Here is a 26,194-nt window from a genome sequence, read left to right as displayed (position 1 = left end):
CTGACTGCCATGATATCAACATGATATTGGTTCAAAAGGTTATCCTGAATATTGTAAAACCATTAACTTATATATGTAATTTATCATTCCAGACTGGCTGCTTTCCAAGTCAAATGAAAATCGCTAAAGTAACTCCGCTCTTCAAAAGTGACAGCAAACACGCTTTCACCAATTACAGACCAATCTCTCTTTTGCCTCAGTTCTCAAAAATCTTAGAGAAACTATTTAACTCTCGACTTGAATCTTTTCTTGAGAAGCATCATATAGTCAATGACGGTCAGTATGGCTTTAGGTCCAAAAGAACAACTTCAATGGCGATAACTGAAGCTATTGAGGAAATTACTAATGCACTGGAGCATAAAATACATGCAGTTGGTATTTTTATTGACCTAAAGAAAGTCTTTGATACCATTAATCATTCAATTCTACTAGATAAAATGGGAAGATATGGAATTAGGGGGCTGGCTGGTGACTGGTTAAAAAGTTATTTAACAGGGAGGGTACAGTTTGTTAAAATGGGTACATTTTTATCTGATACTCTTGGCATTGCTTGTGGTGTCCCCCAAGGGTCCGTGTTGGGGCCAAAACTGTTTAATGTATATATTAATGATATGTTTAATACATCCAAAATACTGAAATTTATACTTTTTGCAGACGACACAAATTTATTCTACAGTAGTGATGACTATAATGAGCTTATAAATACAGTAAACACAGAACTAAACATAGTAAAAAAAATGGATGGACACAAATAAATTATCTTTGAATATGAATAAAACTAAGATAGTAATGTTTGGAAATCGCAACATAACGTCTGAACAGAAAATAAGTATTGATGGTACCCAAATTGAAATCGTAAATGAGAATACATTTTTGGGAGTAATAATTGATAGTAAACTATCATGGAAACCTCATGTCAGACACATTAAAACAAAAATCTCCAAAAGCCTCTCAATTATAAACAAAGCAAAACTATACCTCAATGAAAATGTACTCCGTACTCTATACTGCACCTTGGTACTGCCATACCTTACATACTGTGTTGAAGTATGGGGGAATACTTACCAAAACACAATTCATCCTCTGATTATATTACAGAAAAGAGCAGTGCGGATCATTCACAACGTTGGTTATTTAGAACATACTCATAATCTGTTTATGCAATCAAAGTTGCTCAAATTTGATGACCTTGTTAAATATAATACATTAATAATCTTATATAAAGCTTTTAACAAATTATTGCCACCTAATCTACAACGTTTTTTTATAAGACGAGTGCAAGCTCATAACTTGAGAGGCTTTGGATATTTCTTATTGCAGAGAGCTCAAACCACTCGTAAACGTTTTTGTGTGTCTGTATGCGGAGTAAAACTATGGAACAAACTGGAATTACAACACAAGCAATGCCAAACTATTAATCGATTTAAACTATTATACAAACATGGGGTCTGGTTCAAATATAGAGATGAGGGTCTTTAATTTGACCTGCTGCTGTACTCTGTCTCAAAGTGTTAACATGTGCTCAATGTTTCCTTACCATTATTGCTATGTTGTCTATTACCATTATTGCTATGATGTCTATTACCATTGTTGGTATATTCATTATTCCTACATTGTTGATACAAATGATTGTTACAGTGTAATAATTATTGTTACCTGTGGTAATGCCACTATGATACAACATCTGTATTATAATCCTTGAACAAAGTGAGAGTGAAACTCATGTGAATAATCACTGAATGGAGAACTGGGGGTGGGATTAAATACATTATCTTCTTCCCACTCCCTTTCAGGCAAAACTGGACAATAATGCACTATATTAATTTATATTATTATGTTTTGTCAACTTGTACGTCTTTGTCATTGCCTGAAATAAATAAATAAATGAAAATAAAATAAAAATTTAAGAACTTTGCTCCTGCTTTGACAATTATTTTGATCTTCTCAGTTTTATTTCTTGCCTGTTCTGTGCAGTTTATGACATATGCCAGGAACACAACTAGCTTGTCCATAGAAAGTCCTGTATTTGCTGCCTCTTGTTTTTTATTACTTAAACTATTGTCACTTCTGTCTCGTTCTGAACTATTCTCACTTCTATCTTGTTCTGCACTTTCTTGATTTCTTACTTTAACTGCCTCTGCGTATGTAATATTTCTTTCTACTCTGATTTGCTGTACTTCTGTTTCCTGTTTCCTAATGACACATCCCCCATACGCTGCTGTGTGATTCCCGCCACAGTTACAACATTTGACCAGATCATTATCTCCACATTGTCCATATTCATGCTCCCCTCCACACCTTCCACATGTCAACTTAGCATGGCACGCACTGGCTATGTGCCCATAGCGTTGCCACTTGAAGCAGCGTACTGGGGGTGGAACGTAAGCTCTAACATAAAAGCTTAAAAACCCAAATTCTTTGCGGGAGGACTTCCTCGACAAACTGTACTAATACTGATTCGCTCTCCGTCTTTTCTCCATTTCTATATGCCATCATTCTTGTCATCATCTTGACAGTTCCCCCTTTTATTTGTCTTTTCAATTCTTCTAAATTTTCACCTCTTGGAATTCCTGTCACTACTCCTCTTGCCCCCTTTCGTTCTCCCACTTCCATTTTTTCCTTTATTATCTTATTGCACAGTTTTTGCAACCGCATTGCTTTACTCTTTTGCTCTCCATTTTTGCATTTAATCAAAAGTTGTCCGTCCCTAAGCACCTTCGCTATCTCCACCTCTCCGATGTCCTTCTTTAACCCCTTAACCAGTGTCATTAAACTTATGTCATTCATGTCTTGACTTGATTTAAATGTATATATAATCCTGTAATTATCTTCCATAGTCTTTTTTCTCTTTTGTACTTCATCTTCTTCGTGAACTCTTTTAGCACTCGACTTTCTTTCATGCCCTCCACTCCCCTTCTTTCATCTCTCCCCTCTATCCTATCCACGTCCACACCTTCCTCATACATCCCGTCACTATCCCCTTCCATCTCCATCCAGTCACAAAACAGCTTATGCACAACCGCCAAGAAGATTTGGATACTCTCACGTGTTTAGCCACCGCTCTTGGTTTACTTCCGCCTCTCGTCGTACCCGGATGTTTCTCCAGCATGCTCCTTTTGTAATCTTGAGGGGTCAATAAACCATTTATTTTTTGTCAATTTCCAAACTCCCAGTTATTCAGGAAGGATCTTTATGTTGCACTGTTACTTGTAGTACACCTTTTTAATTTCAAGGAAGAAGTAGTTCTGTTTTTACCTTGTAAATTTCATAAAGACTTGGAGAATGCTGTCAAATTGTTATCTACCCGGAAAATTCCACATTTACACAATGTAATGTGTTTGGTTTAAATCTGGGGGGGGGGGGGGGGGGGGGGGGGGGGGCATATGAAAAATAATGTATGTATATATTTGTTTTTTATTTTTATTGTGTATATATATATACATCTCAATTTTCTATACCGCTTGTCCCTTTCAAGAGGAGGGGGGGGGGGATGCTGGAGCCTTTCTCAACTGCATTCGGGCGGAAGGTTGGGTACATCCTGGACAAGTCGCGTATATATATATATATATATATATATATATATATATATATATATATATATATATATATATATATATATATATATATATATATATATATATATATATATATGTGTGTGTGTGGAAATATATATATATATATATATATATATATATATATATATATATATATATATATATATATATATATATATATATATATATGTACAAACCCCGTTTCCATATGAGTTGGGAAATTGTGTTAGATGTAAATATAAACGGAATACAATGATTTGCAAATCCTTTTCAACCCATATTTAGTTGAATGCACTACAAAGACAAGATATTGGATGTTCAAACTCATAAACTTTTTTTTTTTTTTTGCAAATAATAATTAACTTAGAATTTCATGGCTGCAACACGTGCCAAAGTAGTTGGGAAAGGGCATGTTCACCACTGTGTTACATGGCCTTTCCTTTTAACAACACTCAGTAAACGTTTGGGAACTGAGGAGACACATTTTTTAAGCTTCTCAGGTGGAATTCTTTCCCATTCTTGCTTGATGTACAGCTTAAGTTGTTCAACAGTCCGGGGGTCTCCGTTGTGATATTTTAGGCTTCATAATGCGACACACATTTTCAATGGGAGACAGGTCTGGACTACAGGCAGGCCAGTCTAGTACCTGCACTCTTTTACTATGAAGCCACGTTGATGTAACACATGGCTTGGCATTGTCTTGCTGAAATAAGCAGGGGCGTCCATGGTAACGTTGCTTGGATGGCAACATGTGTTGCTCCAAAACCTGCATGTACCTTTCAGCATTAATGGTGCCTTCACAGATGTGTAAGTTACCCATGTCTTGGGCACTAATACACCCCCATACCATCACAGATGCTGGCTTTTCAACTTTGCGCCTATAACAATCCGGATGGTTCTTTTCCTCTTTGGTCCGGAGGACACGACGTCGACAGTTTCCAAAAAAATTTGAAATGTGGGCTCGTCAGACCATAGAACACTTTTCCACTTTGTATCTGTCCATCTTAGATGAGCTCAGGCCCAACAAAGCCGACAGCGTTTCTGGGTGTTGTTGATAAACGGTTTTCGCCTTGCATAGGAGAGTTTTAACTTGCACTTACAGATGTAGCGACCAACTGTAGTTACTGACAGTGGGTTTATGAAGTGTTCCTGAGTCCATGTGGTGATATCCTTTACACACTGATGTCGCTTGTTGATGCAGTACAGCCTGAGGGATCGAATGTCACGGGCTTAGCTGCTTACGTGCAGTGATTTCTCCAGATTCTCTGAACCCTTTGATGATATTACGGACCGTAGATGGTGAAATCCCTAAATTCCTTGCAATAGCTGGTTGAGAAAGGTTTTTCTTAAACTGTTCAACAATTTGCTCACGCATTTGTTGACAAAGTGGTGACCCTCGCCCCATCCTTGTTTGTGAATGACTGAGCATTTCATGGAATCTACTTTTATACCCAATCATGGCACCCACCTGTTCCCAATTTGCCTGTTCACCTGTGAGATGTTCCAAATAAGTGTTTGATGAGCATTCCTCAACTTTATCAGTATTTATTGCCACCTTTCCCAACTTCCTTGTCACGTGTTGCTGGCATCAAATTCTAAAGTTAATGATTATTTGCAAAAAAAAAAATGTTTATCAGTTTGAACATCAAATATGTTGTCTTTGTAGCATATTCAACTGAATATGGGTTGAAAATGATTAGCAAATCATTGTATTCCGTTTATATTTACATCTAACACAATTTCCCAACTCATATGGAAACAGGGTTTGTATATATACAGTATACATATATATATATATATATATATATATATATATATATATATATATATATATATATATATATATATATATATATATATATATATATATATATATATTGAAGCCGGGATTGAAGTGAGGACAGGAAGGAAGTGGAAGGCAGAAAAGGCAGTGGAGGTGGCTGAGTCACACCTTAGGCAAAAGGCACTGGTTGGGACCATAGCAACAGGGAGAGCAGGCTTGGGTTACTTCCCAAAGACCTAAGTCGGCCAGGCCCGGGGCAAAGAAAGACGACATCTACTCCAGGAGGAGGTCCGAGCAGGCTTGGAGGAAGAGCGAGTGGGCAGGATAGTGGGACTCCGGCAACAGGGGGCATGGACAAGATGGGAGGGCACGTTGCAGCGCAAAGTCACCTGGTCAAACATCATGCAGGCAGACCTCCACCGCGTCCGGTTCCTCGTGGCAGCAGTCTATGATTCCCTCCCTAGCCCAGCAAACCTCCATGTTTGGGGGAAGAGCGAGACACCCTCCTGCTTCCTTTGCTCCGGAAGAGGCTCCTTGGAACATCTCCTCAGCAGTTGCCCAAAGTCTCTGGCTGATGGTCGCTATCGCTGGCGTCATGACCAGGTACTCAAAGCAGTTGCTGAGAGCATAGCCCAGGGGTGGGCAATTAATTTTTATCGGGGGCCGCATGAGCTACCCGAGCACTGCTGGAGGGCCACATCGACAATATTTCAATTAAATTTTGCTCAATATTATTTTTGATATATACCGTAAGATAAATAATAATAATAATAATAGTAATACTTCAACATAGTGTGTGTAACAGCATTCCATGACTAATATATATAAATTAACATTAATAATAAATGACAGTAAAATAAGCACACGTATGACTGAGGAGTCATAGTGTAACTTTGTGTGGTGTTTGAGTTGTCCGACTTTTTGTGTGGCCTTAAACGCACCAGTGGTTTAGTGCTATGCGTGTTGGTGACAGATGACAAGTTGGTTTTGGCCTGGTTTTTACGGCAGAAAATGACTAGTTTTTCGAGATAGAATTGTTTTACTCATGTTTTTGGTGTGGTTATGTCCGAATATAAACAGTTTTGTTCAATAAAGTGTTCGATATAATTCCTGTCCTCGAAGCATCTCGATAGAGGTGCTTCAATAATTGAACGGTGTTCAATTGAACGGTGTTGACGAACACCATTAGGGCCGCTTGTTGTCACTGTCACTCAAAGTTGCATTGCAAAATTCCATAGAATAAATATGTTTATTTTGTTTAGAATTCAGATGGGATTTGATTTGGTGCGCGGCATATACTTGCTGCGCGCAGCGGACGCTTGAGCAGTGCGCAATTGCGCAGGCACGCACCTTAGGTGAGGGGACGTTGCTTTGCAGTTCATGTGTTGTTGAAAACACGGCATTCCTCATCAACTTTTCTCTTTTTGGCGTCTCGGGTGTAAACCGTGCATCACTTGTCGCTGCATGTGCACCTTCACTCGCAGGTTACACACGGACACACGCCCATAAATAATACTTTTCAAAATAAAAGCAGCACAGTTGTATTGCGCGCAGGACATAGATGTTTTTTCAACTTTGTTTTGTAATTGCAGTTGTTCACATTCACTCACAATCACGCATACGTCCACACGGAAGTAATACAAATAACGATTTTCAAAACAAAAGCAGCACCATTGTATTGCACACTCGACATAGATACTTTTTAAAATTTATTTTGTAATTTATAATTGGCCTCACCCGGGCCGGACAGGGACGCACAAAGGGCCGGATGCGGCCCGCGGGCCGCAGAATGCCCAGGTCTGGCATAGCCTCAGCCATCAGCACCAGCAAGCAACAACATGCGCCAAAGAAGGCAATCTCATTCATCAAAGCTGGAGAGAGACCTTGTGCACGTCCAAAGACAACAACAGGACTCCTTCACACAGCCGCTGGTTGGCAGCAACATGTTGACCTGGGAAAACAACTGAGGTTCCCCCAGCACATTGTAAAAACATCTCTACGGCCAGACATGATCATCATTTCAGAGGCTTCAAAACACCTCATCATGCTGGAACTAACAGTGCCTTGGGAGGAGCGGATTGAGGAAGCCAACGAAAGGAAACGTGCCAAGTACCAGGAGCTGGTGGAGGACTGCAGGGGCAGGGGCTGGAGGACTTTCTATGGGCCAATAGAAGTTGGCTGCCGTGGCTTTGCAGGACGCTCCCTCTGCAAAGTGCTTGGCCGATTGGGAGTCACAGGGGCGGCCAAAAGCAGTGCCATTCAATCCGCAAGTGAAGCGGCAGAGAAAGCCACGAGGTGGTTGTGGCTGAAAAGGGCAGATCCGTGGGTTGCTACTGGGACACAAGCAGGGACTTGATCACCCCGGCCGGGTCGCCTGGACGAGGGTGTATGATGTTGTGAGACCCGAAACACCCGATGAATCCAGGATACATCACTGATGATGTGTCCCAGTGCATCCAGGAGATGTATCTTTCAAATATATAAAATATATATATATTATATATGTATATTAGTGTTGTAAAGATACCACAATTTTGGTACCAGTACTAAAATTATTTCAGTACTTTTCGGTACTTTTCTTAATAAAGGGGACCACAAAAAAATTGCATTATTAACTTTATTTTAACAACAAATCTTAGGGTAAGTATCTTTTTTTTTTAATCATGTGAGCAATGCAAATGTGTAACATATGTTTATTATTGCAGTTAAGTCCTTAAACAAAATAGTGAACATACTAGACAACTTGTCTTTTAGTAGTAAGTAAACAAACAAAAGCTCCTAATTAGTCTGCTGACGTATGCAGTAACATATTGTGTCATTTATCATTCTATTATTTTGTCAACATTATTAAGGACAAGTGGTAGACAATTAATTATTAAACTACTTTTTCATTTACTGTTAATATCTGCTTACTTTCTCTTTCAACATGTTCTATCTACACGTCTGTTAAAATGTAATAATCACTTATTCTTCCCTTTTTTGATACTTTACATTAGTTTTGAATAATACCACACAGGGGCGTCACTAGCTTTTAAGGACAGGGGGGGCTTAGCCCCCAGGAGATGCACAGGAGGCGAGCGAACGTAGCGCACAAGCACAAAACTTCACAAACGGCTAACAAAGACTTAGAAATTATTCATTGTTATTATTATTATTTCCGTGGGTTTATTTTCAATCTGTGTTCAGTACAACAACAAACATGGGTTTGCACAGTGACATTTTGTTTACAGCATCAACAAGAAACAATTACTTGCATGATCCTTCAAGATACACTGAAACACAATGAAAGTCGTGGCATTAGCCTCTATGTTATTCATTCACAACATAGAGGCTATTGCCACGACTTTCGTTCACAATACAATAATTGTTTGTTCCCAAATATTTTGAAGTTGCACAGATTACATTTTGGGCTCATATGTGACTAAAATGGTTGTAAATTCAAGCCCTGGAAATATTACTTAATTACTTGAATTAAAGTAATATCTGGATCGGGATAATTTGGCTTATATATATATATATATATATATATATATATATATATATATATATATATATATATATATATATATATATATATATATATATATATATATATATATATATATATATCAGTGGCGTGCGGTGAGGTTAATGTCTGGTGAGGCACTGACTTCATCACAGTCAGATTTACAAACATATGAACCCTATATAGTATCTTATTCACCATGTGATTGGCAGCAGTTAACGGGTTATGTTTAAAAGCTCATACCAGCATTCTTTACACAACTGTAGCACACAAAAAAGCCTGTTTAATAAAAAAAAACATTATTATGGTCTTACCTTTCTTGCTGGACATCCACACAGCCAGCCTTTGTGTACCACGCCGTTTGAAAAGAACGGGTCTTCTGTCCCGAAGTCAAAAGCAAACCTTTTAGCTCCGGCGTTGGTCTACCTTTAATTATTACCTCCTGCTTCGATTGAAAGTCCAGTTCAGAAAACTGTTTTATTTTACATATGTAATCCTCCATGTTTTTAATAAAAGTTCAGGTGAGAGGAAATAAACAATCGCCGCACTTATTGCTAACTTTTTTTTCTTTTTTTCTTCTTCTGCGGCCGAGGAATGATCTCTGGGATCACTACCGCCCTCTACCACCAGGAGGCCGGATTACTGCGACAGACAGTACGTTTTTTGCAGCAGTTTTATGAATGCTCAGCACAAGAAATACGTTACACACATACAGTTGTTGACAAAATACACTGTACATTATATACCCCAGCTAACTAAACTATGCCATAGTTTAGTTAGCTGATATAATTCATATAGCAATACAGTCTCACTGCACAGCAGCTCAGCAGTTAGCCGAGTCATTGTGCACAATCCATGTTGAGGCACAAATCAGTGACGTGCCTCAACTGGCTGCTGATCACCGCACCGTCTCTTCTCAGTATTTGAACGGCAAATGTGAAAATAAAAATAAAAATAATCTAAAACTGGTGAAGTTAAATGGAAAATAACTTTAGTATAATCACTGGATACAAATAACAATTTAATTATTATTTTTTTCTTTTTAAATTTTTTTTCTTTCCATGATGGCAGGTGAGGCCCCCGCCTCCCCTGCCTCTAGTGACTGCACGCCACTGATACATATATATATATATATATATATATATATATATATATATATATATATATATATATATATATATATATATATATATATATATATATATATATATATATATATATATATATCCAAGGAATTTAGAATGCCAATCAGCAGTGTTCAGACGCTGATTAAGAAGTGGAAAATGAGGGATTCAGGTAGACCAGCAAATATTTCAGCCACAACTGCCAGGAAAATTGTTTGAGATGCAAAGAAAAATCCACAAATAACTTCAGCTGAAATACAGGACTCTCTGAAAAATTGTGGTGTGGCTGTTTCAAGATGCACAATAAGGAGGCACTTGAAGAAAAATGTGCTGGATGGTCGTGTCGCCAGAAGAAAGACATTTCTGCGCATATGTCACAAAGTATCCCGCTTACATTACGCCAAACAACACAGAGACAAGCCTCAAAACTTCTGGAACAAAGTAATCTGGAGTGATGAGACCAAAATTGTACTTTTTGGCCACTCGACCATGCAGCCCATTTTTCTTCAGTTGCCTCCTTATTGTGCATCTTGAAACAGCCACACCACAATTTTTCAGAGAGTCCTGTATTTCAGATGAAGTTATTTGTGGATTTTTCTTTGCATCTCGAACAATTTTCCTGGCTGTTGTGGCTGAAATCTTTGCTGGTCTACCTGAATCCCTCATTTTCCACTTCTTAATCAGCGTTTGAACACTGCTGATTGGCATTCTCAATTCCTTGGATATCTTTTTATACCCCTTTCCTATTTTATGCAGTTCAATTACCATTTCCCGCAGATCCTTTGACAATTATTTTGCCTTCCCCAGGACTCAGAATCCAGAAATATCTGTGCAGCATTGGATGAAAGATGCAATGGTCTGTCAGAAGCCCGGAAACTCACTGACCTTTTATACACACACATTAATTACAAACAAACAGGTCACAGGTGAGGATTGGAACCTTGATTAGCCATTCAAACCTGTTTGTGTCAACTTTTGTGCATGTTATCAGATCAAAGTCACTGGGGTATGTAAACTTTTGATCAGGGTCATTTGGGTACTTTCTTTTGTCATTTTGATTTAAAAAGAGTAAACAGTTGTTTGCCAATAACTAGCTTCTCACAACTATTAAGCATGAGAGGAAGAAAGGTTTTTGTGTTATCATTCATATTCTCTGAAGAATGGCCAAGAAATCATAAATTCTCCCAGTGTATGTAAACTTATGAGCACAACTGTATATATATATATATATATATATATATATATATATATATATATATATATATATATATATATATATATATATATATATATATATATATATATATATATATATATACATATATATATATATATATATATATATATGTATATATATATGTGTGTGTATATGAAAGATTTAAAGGTATACTAGAGGATGTTGTGGATCATGTTGGCTATTGGTGATGATAGTCATACGTGAATGAGCTCAGCTCCTGTTCTCCTCCATGTGTTAAGTGAGAAACACAGCTGATGCTCCAGGAGGAAGTAACCCCAAAGATAGCAAATTGTAAAAAAAGAGTGCACATTTAACTTTATAAATAACCAGGACCTTCATGATGCATTTCAGGCTAACTAGCTAACTAAGTAGCAGCATTGTTTTAGAGCGGGAATGTAACTTTTTGTCAAACATAGACGTGGTGTAAAATGGAGCTAATACATTAAATATAAACGGAATGCAATGATTTGCAAATCCTTTTCAACCCATATTCAGTTGAATATGCTACAAAGACAATATTTGATATATTTGATGTTCAAACTGATAAACTTTTTTTTTTCTCAAATAATCATTAACTTTAGAATTTGATTCCAGCAACACGTGACAGAGAAGTTGGGAAAAGTGTCAATAAATACTGATAAAGTTGAGGAATGCTCATGAAACACTCTTTTGGAACATCCCACAGGTGAACAGGCAAATTGGGAACAGGTGGGTGCCATGATTGGGTATAAAAGTAGATTCCATGAAATGCTCAGTCATTCACAAACAAGGATGGGGCGAGGGTCACCACTTTGTCAACAAATGCGTGAGCAAATTGTTGAACATCCATCCATCCATTTTCTACCGCTTAATCCCTTCGGGGTCGCAAACAGTTTAAGAAAAACCTTTCTCAACCAGCTATTGCAAGGAATTTAGGGATTTCACCATCTACGGTCCGTAATATCATCAAAGGGTTCAGAGAATCTGGAGAAATCACTGCACGTAAGCAGCTAAGCCCGTGACCTTTGATCCCTCAGGCTGTACTGCATCAACAAGTGACATCAGTGTGTAAAGGATATCACCACATGGGCTCAGGAACACTTCAGAAACCCACTGTCAGTAACTACAGTTGGTCGCTACATCAGTAAGTGCAAGTTAAAACTCTCCTATGCAAGGCGAAAAAAACGTTTATCAACAACACCCAGAAACGCCGTCGGCTTTGCTGGGCCTGAGCTCATCTAAGATGGACTGATACAAAGTGGAAAAGTGTTCTGTGGTCTGCCGAGTCCACATTTCAAATTGTTTTTGGAAACTGTGGACGTCGTGTCCTCCGGACCAAAGAGGAACAGAACCATCCGGATTGTTATAGGCGCAAAGTTGAAAAGCCAGCATCTGTGATTGTATGGGGGTGTATTAGTGCCCAAGACATGGGTAACTTACACATCTGTGAAGGCCCCATTAATGCTGAAAGGTACATACAGGTTTTGGAGCAACATATGTTGCCATCCAAGCAACGTTACCATGGACGCCCCTGCTTATTTCAGCAAGACAATGCCAAGCCACGTGTTACATCAACGTGGCTTCATAGTAAAAGAGTGCGGGTACTAGACTGGCCTGCCTGTAGTCCAGACCTGTCTCCCATTGAAAATGTGTGGCTCATTATGAAGCCTAAAATACCACAACGGAGACCCCCGGACTGTTGAACAACTTAAGCTGTACATCAAGCAAGAATAGGGAAATAATTCCACTTGAGAAGCTTAAAAAATGTGTCTCCTCAGTTCCCAAACGTTTACTGAGTGTTGTGAAAAGGAACATGCCCTTTCCCAACTATTTTGGCATGTGTTGCAGCCATGAAATTTTAAGTTAATTATTATTTGCAAAAAAAAAAAAAGTTTATGAGTTTGGACATCAAATATCTTGTCTTTGTAGTGCATTCAATTGAATATGGGCTGAAAAGGATGTGCAGATCATTGTATTCCGTTTATATTTACATCTAATACAATTTCCCAACTCATATGGAAACGGGGTTTGTACTTCTACTTGAAAATATCCTATTTTTTGTGTAAATTGTGTTGGTTATTGCAGTGTTTTTCAACCACTGTGCCGCGGCACACTAGTATATTAAGATTCAAGATTCAAGATGCTTTATTGTTGTCCATTCTTTAACATGTACAAGACACATAAGAACTGAAATTTCATTTTCGGCACAGTCCCACTAAGAGCAGACATACGTTACAAGGGGACAAGACGGGACCGGCAACGGATCAGCCACTTACAGCGCTCCTTAAAAAGGTGGGAAAAAGGTGACATTGGGAAAGGGGAAGAGTAAAAATAGTATCGGTCTAAGGCTGGACCCTCGGGAGGGGTCCAGACTGAGTCCAAGGAAAAAAACCTCACATAGCATAGCACACATAAACATGATACATGTAATCACAACAACTCGCAACAGGGGGGGGGGGGGATTTGGCGCCCTGGAGGCCGGCTGCCGCTATAAAGCGCTGCTCAGCCGTCCACAACCCCGAAGAGGAATTAAGCAGTGGTGAAGATATGGAGGAGCAGAGGCTTTACTTTGAGCTCCTCCGGATGACAGAGCTTCTCCCCCTATCTCTAAGGGAGAGCCCTGCCACCCGGTGGAGGAAACTCATTTCGGCCGCTTGTACCCGTGATCCTGTCCTTTCGGTCATAACCCAAAGCTCATGACCATAGGTGAGGATGGGAACGTAGATAGACCGGTAAATTGAGAGCTTTGCCTTCCGGCTCAGCTCCTTCTTCACCACAACGGATCGATACAGCGTCCACATTACTGAAGACGCCGCACCGATCCGCCTGTCGATCTCACGATCCACTCTTCCCTCACTCGTGAACAAGACACCGAAGTTTAAATGGTAACTTAGATATTGGGTTTCACTATGTAAACACGCTTTGAGTCACTAGACAAAAGCGCTATGTAAATATAATTCACTTCACTTCACCTACTGACATGGAGTATTACATCTTCACAGCACAGACACAGAGCAACGGCACATTATTTGCAGTTTATAATTATTAATTTGCAAAAAAATATTTTTTGGACCAGTTAGGTCAGGAGTCGGCAACCCGCGGCTCTAGAGCCGCATGCGGCTCTTTAGCGCCGCCCTAGTGGCTCTCAGGAGCTTTTTTAAAAATGTATGAAAAATGGAAAAAGATGAGGAAAAAAAAAAAGTTTTTGTTTTAATATGGTTTCCGTAGGAGGACAAACATGACGCAAACCTCCCTAATTGTTATAAATCACAGTTTATATTAAACATGCTTCACTGATTCGAGTATTTGGCGAGCGCCGTTTTTGTCCTACTAATTTTGGCGGTCCTTGAACTCACCGTAGTTTTTTTACAAGTATAACTTTCTCCGACTTTCTAGGACGTGTTTTATGCCACTTATTTTTCTGTCTCATTCTGTCCACCAAACTTTTAACGTTGTGCGTGAAGGCACAAAGGTGAGTTTTGTTGATGTTATTGACTTGTGTGGAGTGCTAGTCAGACATATTTGGTCAGTGCATGACTGCAAGCTAATCGATGCTAACATGCTATTTAGGCTAGCTATATGTACATATTGCAGCATTATGCCTCATTTGTAGCTATATTTGAGGTCATTTAGTTTCCTTTAAGTCATCTTAATTCAATTTATATCTCATGACACACTATCTGTATGTAATATGGCTTTTAATTTTTTGCGGCTCCAGACAGATTTGTTTTTGTATTTTTGGTCCAATATGGCTCTTTCAACATTTTGGGTTGCCGACCCCTGAGTTAGGTGAAGTTGCATAATTTTCCACGGCCCACCAGGCAATATCTCGCCGCACAGTGGTTGGAAAACACTGGATTGTATGTCAATAATTCATATGAGTGTTGTGCAGTCCCACTTGTAGCCTCCAGAGGGAGACAACGACCCAGACAAGGCATAGCGTGTCCCCGTGCTCAGCGTCCCGCAGCAGCTTCGACTTGCACTCCCTCGGACTTGGGAGTCGGTGTTCGAGTACCACGCTGCCAGCCTCGCTCCGGCCGGGCCGGGATGGAGAAAGACGAGCCTCCCCGCCCGCGGAACGGCTTGGTGGGCATGCTCTACGGGGAGTTTACGGACACGCTCGACGACAAGGTCCGGTACTCGGTGAGCCTGACGGAGGGCGCCCTGACCGTCCAGAGGATCTCGTCGTCCCCCGGCAGGACGAAGGTGGTCTTTAACCTGGCGGACTGCGTCGGTTGCCGGGCGCAGCGAGCGCAGGACAGCGCGGACGCGGGCGCCTACTTCCGCGCCTATTTCTACCCGTTCAAGCGGCGCTGGATGAGCGCCGGCGTGGCCCGGCAGCGGTTGGAGCAGTGCTTCAGGGTGGCGCTGGTCCAGGACGCCGCGGCCAACCTGCGAGAGGCGGAGAGGTGGGCGCGCGCCATCCGGGACGCCGCGGTGCTCCAGGCGCCTCGGAGAGATGGTGAGCAAGGACACCTTTTCTACTTTATTTCATGTGCAGGACTATGGAAGTAGAAATGTCTCACATCAACTTATATATATATATATATATATCAATATGATATTAATACATATGCATATAGTAATAAATATACAAATACAAATGTGATATACAAATAAATAAATAATTTGTATAAATAAACGCGTATTTGTAGACATATTTTTGAGATTTGAAAATATATACAAATAAAATGTATAAATATAAAAATGTGACATACAAATAAATCAAGAATTTGTATAAATATATTTTGGAGATTTGAATATAAATATGTTTGATTTTGTGTTTGCATTTGTATTGAATTTGCATATGTGGATCGCTTTTTTGCTTTTGTGTTGATGAGACATTCCTCCCACACTCCCACAAACCACAACCAGCAGAGGGCACTGCAGCCAGAGCGGTCTGGGTCACAGACATAGTCAGACACTGGCGAGCCAATCAGAGGCACACTAGGGAGGATCATATGGTGGATTAAATGGATGGGTAGTAGTGCCATTGTTGTATCTACTAGATAGTTTAGTCAGTCACTCAGCTTTTACAGGTGTTGATGTGACGACGACGTCTGGCAACGTTAGCTAGCTAGCAGCTAACGAAGTAGAGCTAAGGCCAAGGCTATTATCAATCAATCAATCAATGTTTATTTACATAGCCCTAAATCACAAGTGTCTCAAAGGGCTGCACAAGCCACAACGACATCCTCGGTACAGAGCCCACATACGGGCAAGGAAAAACTCACCCCATTGGGACGTCAATGTGAATGACTATGAGAAACCTTGGAGAGGACCGCATATGTGGGTAACCCCCCCCTCCTCTAGGGGAGACCGAAAGCAATGGATGTCGAGTGGGTCTGACATAATATTGTGTAAGTCCAGTCCACAGCGGATCCAACACATCAGCGAAAGTCCAGTCCATAGTGGGGCCAGCAGGAAACCATCCCGAGCGGAGACGGGTCAGCAGCGTAGAGATGTCCCCAACCGATGCACAGGCTAGCAGTCCACCCCGGGTCCCGACTCTGGACAACCAGCACTTCATCCGTGGCCACCGGACCTGTGCAACTCCCCCTCCATAAGGGAGAGGGGAGCAGAGGAGAAAAGAAAAGAAAAGAAACGGCAGATCAACTGGTCTAAAAAGGGAGTCTATTTAAAGGCTAGAGCATACAAATGAGTTTTAAGATGGGACTTAAATGCTTCTACTGCTTCTATTAAGACCTACTTCACTAGTAGTAGTAGTACTGAAATGCTGTATCTGTAGATTACTGGAGGATCTTTTTTTTCTCCTACTTCCACTTTTACTTCGTTAGATATTTTGGATGTTGCCAGACGTCGTTGTTTATTTATACAAATTCTTGATTTATTTGTATGTCACATTTTTATATTTATACATTTTATTTGTATATGTTTTCCAATCTCAAAAATATATTTACCAGTACGCGTTTATTGATACAAATTATTTATTTATTTGTATATCCCATTTGTATTTGTATATTTATTAATATATGCATAGGTATTAATATCATATTGATATATAAGTTGATGTGAGACAATTCTACTTCCATACAGGACATCCAATAATCGGTTTTATTTCAGCATTTTTAACAAACCAACGACTTCTCTCTCTCGGGAAAACTAGTTTGCATTCCCAAAACCTGCTCTACTCGTTTTTTAGCCATCTAGAACCACACCTCATAGCAGGGGCGGAGCACCAAATTCTGAGCTCCCAGATTCACAAGACCCCTGAAGCCCCCCACGTATCTAGATAAAAAATACATTTAGAAAATATCTTAAAAACCCAGATTAAAAATAGAAATAAATTAGTTTTGTTTTGTAAAAAAAATTTGTTTTGTTTTGTTTTTACAAAAAAGTGTCGACGAATTCAGTACAAAGTAACCATGTATGCATTTTTAAATAATTGTATAACCTGTCATTGCTCACTTAAAGGCCTACTGAAACCCACTACTACCGACCACGCAGTCTGATAGTTTATATATCAATGATGAAATCTTAACATTGCAACACATGCCAATACGGCCGGGTTTACTTATAAAGTGCAATTTTAAATTTCCCGCCACACTTCTGGTTGAAAATGTCTAGATATGATGACGTATGCGTGTGACGTCAACGGTTGATACAGAAGTATTGGTACCCAATTGAATCCAATACAAAAAAGCTCTGTTTTCATTTCAAAATTCCACAGTATTCTGGACATCTGTGTTGGTGAATATTTTGCAATTTGTTTAATGAACAATGGAGACTGCAAAGAAGAAAGTTGTAGGTGGGATCGGTGTATTAGCGGCGGGCTACAGCAACACAGCCAGGAGGACAGAGATGGATAGCAGACTCGCTAGCCGCCGAACTCACCTTAACTTCCTCCGTCTCGCCGACCGCATCTGTGATCGGGTGAAGTCCTTCGTCGCACCGTCGATCGCTGGAACGCAGGTGAGCAGATGAGGGCTGGCTGGCGTAGGTGGATAGCTAATGTTTTTAGCATAGCTCTGTGAGGTCCGGTTGCTAAGTTAGTTTCAATGGCGTCGTTAGCAACAGCATTGTTAACCTTTGCCAGGCTGGAAAGCATTAACCGTGTATTTACATGTCCATGGTTTAATAGTATTGTTGATCTTCTGTCTATCCTTCCAGTCAGGGATTTATATATTTTGTTTCTATCTGCATTTGAGCCCGATGCTATCACGTTAGCTCTGTAGCTAAAGAGCTTCGCCGATGTATTGTCGTGGGGATAAAAGTCACTGTGAATGTCCATTTCACGTTCTCGACTCTCATTTTCAAGAGGATATAGTATCCGAGGTGGTTTAAAATACAAATCTGTGAACCACAATAGAAAAAGGAGAGAGTGTGGAATCCAATGAGCCAGCTTGTACCTAAGTTACGGTCAGAGCAAAAAAAGATATGTCTTGCACTGCATTCTAGTCCTTCACTCTAACGTACCTCATCCACAAATCTTTCATCCTCGCTCAAATTAATGGGGTAATCGTCGCTTTCTCGGTCCGAATCTCTCGCTGCTGGTGTAAACAATAGGAAAATATGAGCAGTCCTTCCTCCGGTGTCGTCACGCTACTTCCGGTAGGAGCAAGGCTTTTTTTTATCAGAGACTAAAAGTTGCGAACTTTATCGTCGTTGTTCTATACTAAATCCTTTCAGCAAAAATATTGCAATATCGCGAAATGATCAAGTATGACACATAGAATGGATCTGCTATCCCCGTTTAAATAAAAAAATTCATTTCAGTAGGCCTTTAACTTCGGCTAGCGCTAGCGGTTATCATTTCAGTAGGCCTTTAAATATTATTATAAATATGACATAACACTATATCATCAGTGGATAATAGAAATCACAACAATACATCAATATTATTATTATTATTGGGGCTGCGCGATACATTTATATATATATATATATATGTATGTGTGTGTGTATGTATATATATATATATATATATATATATATATATATATATATACATACACACACATATATGTATATATATATATATATACACACACACATATATGTATATATATACTGTATATATGTGTATATATATATAAATATACACACATATATGTATATATATATATATACATTTATATATATTATATGTATATATGTATATGTGTATGCTTACTTGCTTAGGCGGTCCATCGTAGTCGAAGATGACGTAGCTTCCATTTTGTTGCTCTGGTCGGTGGCTATCGTTGCTGACGACGATGCCACTCCATATGACTATGAAGTCCGATCCTGGAACCACACGTCCTGCCACAGTGGGGACATGTCAGGCCTGGATCAGGGGGCTGGGATGGTTCTGGAACTGCATGGTGGTGTCTTCGCCTACCGCTGATCCCTCCGGTGTTGGTTCCGACACTCCTCCAGATACATGACCCCGTCATGGCATAGCGAGCGCCACAGCGATCGATTGGCTGCAGCTGTCTCAAGTTCGTAGGGTTTGATGTTGCACCTCTTCAATATAATATAATATATGTGTATATATGCATATATATATGTATATATGCATATATATGTATATGTGTATATATGTATGTATATGTATGTATATATATATAATGTGATATATATATATATATATATATATATATATATATATATATATATATATATATATATATATATATATATATATATATATACAGTACCTGTATATGTATATGTATACATATAAATGTATATATATATATATATATATATGTATATATATATATATATATATATATATATATATATATATATATATATATATATATATATATATATATATATATATATATATATATATATATATATATATTAATATTATTTTTATAATCGATTTTAATCGATTTAATCGATTAGTTGTTGCAGCCCTAATATATATATATATATATATATATATATATATATATATATATATATATATATATATATATATTAGGGCTGCAACAACTAATCGATTAAATCGATTAAAATCGATTATAAAAATAGTTGCCGATTAATTTAGTCATCGATTCGTTGGATCTATGCTATGCGCATGCACAGAGGCTTTTTTTTTTTTTAAATTTAAAAAATAAAAATATTATTATTATTATTTATTTTTTTAATAAACCTTTATTTATAAACTGCAACATTTACAAATAGCTGAGAAACAATAATCACAATAAGTATGGTGCCAGTATGCTGGTTTTTTTTCAATAAAATACTGGATAGGATAGAAATGTAGTTTGTCTCTTTTATCCGATTATTAATCGATTAATCGAAGTAATAATCGACAGATTAATCGATGATCAAATTAATCCTTAGTTGCAGCCCTAATATATATATATATATATATATATATATATATATATATATATATATATATATATATATATATATATATATATATATATATATATATATATATATATATATATACATACATACATTATTTATATATATATATATATATATGTATATATATATATATAAATACATTATTTATATATATATATATATATATGTATATATATATATATAAATACTGTATGTATATATATATATATATATATATATATATATATATATATATATATATATATATATATATATATATATTTATACAGTGTTTCCCACACATTCTTTTTTTTTATTTTTTTTTGTCCTGTCCAGCTTCTCAGGCAAATCATATAGTTGATGTAGATGCCCATATAGGCTGTTCAGATTTACTTTACAAAAGAGAAGTGTGGGATACTTCTCTTGTTGCCTTATTTGTATTTGACCACTACTGTTTTCTGTTTATTTGTTACTGACTGTGGCAGGACACCTCTGCCTCTGTTTCACTTTATGTTGCTGGTAAATAATATGGTTGTAGTAGTAGGCTAAAGTTAAATTATTTAGTATGCACTAATTAAAGGGGCAGAGCTTTAAGAGACATTTTAGCTTTTATATTTTATAAGATATATTTTTTGTAAGAACCACAATTAATAAATATATTTCAGTGAATAACTTATTGTTCAAATCTGTATATTGTACATTGTAAAATGGATGGATGGATGGATGGATGGACGTTTAAAACAAAACTGTTATTATTAATTAGTAAGTATACATTTTTTGAGCCTTTTTAGAGAAAATCATATCATTGTTGTAAATTATGCTAGTTACTCGATGATGTCATGGTGACCACGCCCATAGCCACGCCCCCACCGCCACAGGTATCTTGGCAGTTTATGGGAAACACTGATATATATATATATATATATATATATATATATATATATATATATATATATATATATATATATATATATATATATATATATATATATATATATATATATATATACACTATATTGCCAAAAGTATCTGGCCACCTGCCTTGACTCACATATGAACTTGAAGTGCCATCCCATTCCTAACCCATAGGGTTCAATATGATGTTGGTCTACCTTTTGCAGCTATTACATCTTCAACTCTTCTGGGAAGGCTGTCCACAAGGTTGCGAAGTGTGTTCATAGGAATTTTCCACCATTCTTCCAAAAGCGCATTGGTGAGGTCACACACTGATGTTGGTCGAGAAGGCCTGGCTCCCAGTCTCCGTTCTAATTCATCCCAAAGGTGTTCTATCGGGTTCAGGTCAGGACTCTGTGCAGGCCAGTCAAGTTCATCCACACCAGACTCTGTCATCCATGTCTTTATGGAACTTGCTTTGTGCACTGGTGCACAGTCATGTTGGAAGAGGAAGGGGCCCGCTCCAAACTGTTCCCACAAGGTTGGGAGCATGGAATTGTCCAAAATGTTTTGGTATCCTGGAGCATTCAAAGTTCCTTTCACTGGAACTAAGGGGCCAAGCCCAACTCCTGAAAAACAACCCCACACCATAATTCCTCCTCCACCAAATGTCATACTCGGCATAATGCAGTCCGAAATGTAGCGTTCTCCTGGCAACCTCCAAACCCAGACTCGTCCATCAGAGTGCCAGATGGAAAAGCGTGATGCATCACTCCAGAGAAGGCGTCTCCACTGCTCTAGAGTCCAGTGGCGACAAGCTTTACACCACTGCATCCCACGCTTTGCATTGGACTTGGCGATATATGGCTTAGACGCAGCTGCTCGGCCATGGAAACCCATTCCATGAAACTCTCTGCATACTGTACGTGGGCTAATTGGAAGGCCACATGAAGTTTGGAGCTCTGTAGCAACTGACTGTGCAGAAAGTCTTTACACTATGCGCTTCAGCATCCGCTGACCCCTCTCTGTCAGTTTACGTGGCCTACCACTTGGTGGCTGAGTTGCTGTTGTTCCCAAATTTTCTTATAATAAAGCCGACAGTTGACTTTGGAATATTTAGGAGCGATGGAATTTCACGACTGGATTAGTTGCACAGGTGGCATCCTATGACAGTTCCACGCTGGAAATCACTGAGAGCAGCCCATTCTTTCACAAATGTTTGTAGAAACAGTCTCCATGCCTAAGTGCTTGATTTTGTGCACCTGTAGCCGGGCCAAGTGATTAGGACACCTGATTCTCATCATTTGGATGGGTGGCCATATATATATATATATATATATATATATATATATACTGTATACATATATATATATATATATATATATATATATATATATATATATATATATATATATATATATATATATATATATATATATATATATATATATATATATATATATATATATATATATATATATATATATATATATATATATATATATGTATATATATATATATACGTTAGGTCAGGAAAAAACACAAGAGGCTATATCATCCCTACAAGCCTGTTTTTCAGGTTACGTGATAGACACATAATCATTATTAATTAGAAAAAAATGTGTAAAACATCCGCTGACCCCTCTCTGTCAGTTTACGTGGCCTACCACTTGGTGGCTGAGTTGCTGTTGTTCCCAAACTCTTCCATTTTCTTATAATAAAGCCGACAGTTGGAGCTCTGTAGCCAAGCCCAACTCGTCTTTTCGTCTTTGTTGGAAGAATGCGAGAGAACGGAAGCAAGGTTGGTTGCGTGAACAAATGTACTCACTCTCTGGTAACCGACCAACGCAGGAAGTGATCACTGATCAGTGTGGGAGTCACACGCTAACAGCCAATCAGGTAACAATATCTACTATCAAGTTTGGTTGATTCTTTGCATGGAGTGAGAAGAGAAAGTCAACAAGATGAAATTGTGGATAAAAGAGGAAAAGTCACCTGGACAGTATCGCACTTTTTTTGGATGTTGGTCTGACCGTAGTCAGACCAATGTGGTCCGTAAATGATGCAAGGAAAGACCGCTAATACCACACCACCTTAGCCGCGCTCACCCTTTAGAGCACAGCTGTAACTTCCTGCCACTAAACCTGCAGAAAATAGTTCTCCTCAGGTTTCTCTATGTTTACATTTCCACACTTTGCACTATTTTCTTACACTTTATGAAACATTTCTTACATATTCCTTATTCTTGCACCTTCATTTTAAGAGCTTATTGTTAAGTGTTCAATGTGATTTTACTATTTTGTTTGTTTTCAACATGCTTGTGTTGACATTTCCTTTCTGCCTTGATAGTTGAGGGGATTATAATCAGAGGAAGGTTACATTAGAAATACAAATGTTTACATTTAATATTGTTTTCTCCAGGTCCTTATTTTGGATAAATCATAAGAATATCAATAATTATCGATATCGACCAATACAAAACACTTACATCGTGATACAGTTTTCAGCCGTATCGCCCAGTCCCTAATCTTACATCCAAAAGGCCTTGTTAGGGTGTCCCAATACTTAAGTCCAGCCAGTTTGTTTACATTCCCAACGTCAACAAGAGCGTTGCTGCTCAAACTTGACTCATCTGTGTCGTTACTTCCCACGAGGGTTTATTGATGACGTGTGAGGGGGAAAAAAAGTCACATCAAAACACGGCGCTGATTATCTTTGCTGCTGCTTCGTCTAACGAGGTCTGCTCGTGCCGCCGCTGTCTTCCAGCCTCATTAGCGTCTCATCCTGGATTACAGTCAGGTGCCAATTAACATGTAAACAATAAGGGAACTGTTTACTTTGCTAATGACTCCATCACTCATACAGCAGGAATATGGAAAGTGTTAACATTGTTTGTAGTGGTGCAGAACTGTCTCGTATGGAGCGCCAATATTTTGGTTATTGCTACAATGAATATACACAATATACAATGTAAACAGCCCAATGTCCGATTATTACATGTGAAAATGCAGAATTACCCGAATCTCACTATAACTAAAGAAGTGTCTGCTGCGTGTTTTACCTTTTAGAATAGAAAGGATGTTTGAATGGAGGTTCATTTGTGTCTTTATTACATAAGTTGTTGTTTTTTTTACACTGAATTTATCCAACTAGATTTGCATTTAAATTGTGTGACCTCTTTTTTTTTTCCACATCAAATTATGCTGAGAGTTTCATTGAATCAAAATGTGTGCGTTTAAAAAATTGAGTTTGTTAAAATACAGTGTTTTAAAATTCAATGTGTCAAAAGTCAGTGTAAAAAAGCTAGTTTAAAAAAAATCAGTGTCTAAAAATTGTTTTAAAACTAAAATTGAGTGTAAAATAAAGTCAATGCAGAAAAATTCAGTGTATAAAAATTGAGTGTAAAACATTTGGTGTAAAAATATAGTGTATAAAATTTCAGTGTAAAAAAATTTAGTTCAGAAAAATTTGGTATACAAAAATTCAGTGTTAAAAAGTTTAGTGCATAACAATTGAGTGTAAAAAATTGGGTGTAAAAAAACTGGGTGCAAAAAGAAATTCAATGCATACGAATTCAGTGTATAAAATTCAGTGGAAAAAAATGTGTGGCAAAAATGAGTGCAGAAAAATTGAGTGCAAAATATATATGTATTAAAATAAGGGTCAACATTGTTTGTAGTGGTGCAGAACTGTCTCGTATGGAGCGCCAATATTTTGGTTATTGCTACAATGAATATACATAATATAGTGTGTAACAATTTAAGTGTATAAAAATTCAGTGTAAAAACAAAAAATCAGTGTAAAATAAAGTCAATGCAGAAAAATTTAGTGTATAAAAACGAGTGTCTAAAAATTGAGTGTAAAACATTTGGTGTAAAAATATTGTGTATAAAATTTCAGTGTAAAAAAAATGTGTGTAAAAAAAATTTAGTTCACAAAGATTTGGTTTAGAAAAATTCTGTTAAAAAGTTGAGTGCATAACAATTGAGTGTAAAAAATCAGTGTATAAAAATTGAGTGTAAAAAAGTTCAGTGCATAAAAATTGAGTGTAAAAAATTTGGTGTAAAAAAAACTGGGTGCAAAAAAAATTCACTGCATACGAATTCAGTGTATAAAATTTCAGTGTAAAACAAATGTGTGGAAAAAAATGAGTGCAGAAAAATGTAGTGCAAAATATTTAGTGTAAAAAATGTATTTCAGAAAAATTTGTTATAAAACATTGAGTGTATAAAAATAAGGGTTAATAATTCAGTGTAAACATTTGAGTGTATAAAAATTCAGTGTAAAAACTAAAATTCAGTGTAAAATAAAGTCAATGCAGAAAAAATTAGTGTATGAAAATGATTGTCTAAAAATTGAGTGTACAAAATTTGGTGTAAAAATATAGTGTATGAAATTTCAGTGTAAAAAAAATGTGTGTAAAAAAAAAGGTAGTTCACAAAAATTTGGTTTACAAAAATTCAGTGTTAAAAAGTTGAGTGCATAACAATTGAGTGTAAAAAATCAGTGTATAAAAATGTAGTGTAAAAAATTGAGTGTATAAAAATTGAGTGTGAAAAATTTGGTGTAAAAAAAACTGGGTGTAAAAGAAATCACTGCGTACGAATTCAGTGTACACAATTTCAGTGTAAAAAAAATGTGTGGAAAAAAAATGAGTGCAGAAAAATTGAGTGCAAAATATTGAGTGTAAAAAAAAAAAATCTGAAAAATTTGGTATAAAAAATTGAGTTTTGAAAAAATTAAGGGGTAACAATTGAGTGTAAAAAAGTTGAGTGTATACAAATTTAGTGCATACAAATTGAGTGT

General features: G+C 37.5%; 1 protein-coding gene across 1 annotated transcript in view; it reads left to right on the top strand.

The window, feature by feature from the left end:
- Positions 1–14,560: 14,560 nt before the first annotated feature.
- The window catches only part of LOC133652103 (sphingosine kinase 1), a 57,691-nt gene continuing 46,057 nt past the window's right edge, over positions 14,561–26,194 (top strand). Inside the window, exons 1-2 of the mRNA XM_062050486.1 lie at positions 14,561–14,654; positions 15,075–15,644. Of these exons, the coding sequence (XP_061906470.1) occupies positions 15,230–15,644 (415 nt within the window). The 5' untranslated portion in view covers positions 14,561–14,654; positions 15,075–15,229. The remainder of the gene's footprint in view (positions 14,655–15,074; positions 15,645–26,194) is intronic.

The sequence above is a fragment of the Entelurus aequoreus genome, linkage group LG06 (assembly GCF_033978785.1).
Source record: "Entelurus aequoreus isolate RoL-2023_Sb linkage group LG06, RoL_Eaeq_v1.1, whole genome shotgun sequence".
In the NCBI taxonomy this organism is placed as follows: domain Eukaryota; kingdom Metazoa; phylum Chordata; class Actinopteri; order Syngnathiformes; family Syngnathidae; genus Entelurus; species Entelurus aequoreus.
Note: the sequence above shows the minus strand (reverse complement) of the source record. Positions and strands in the feature narration are given on the sequence as shown.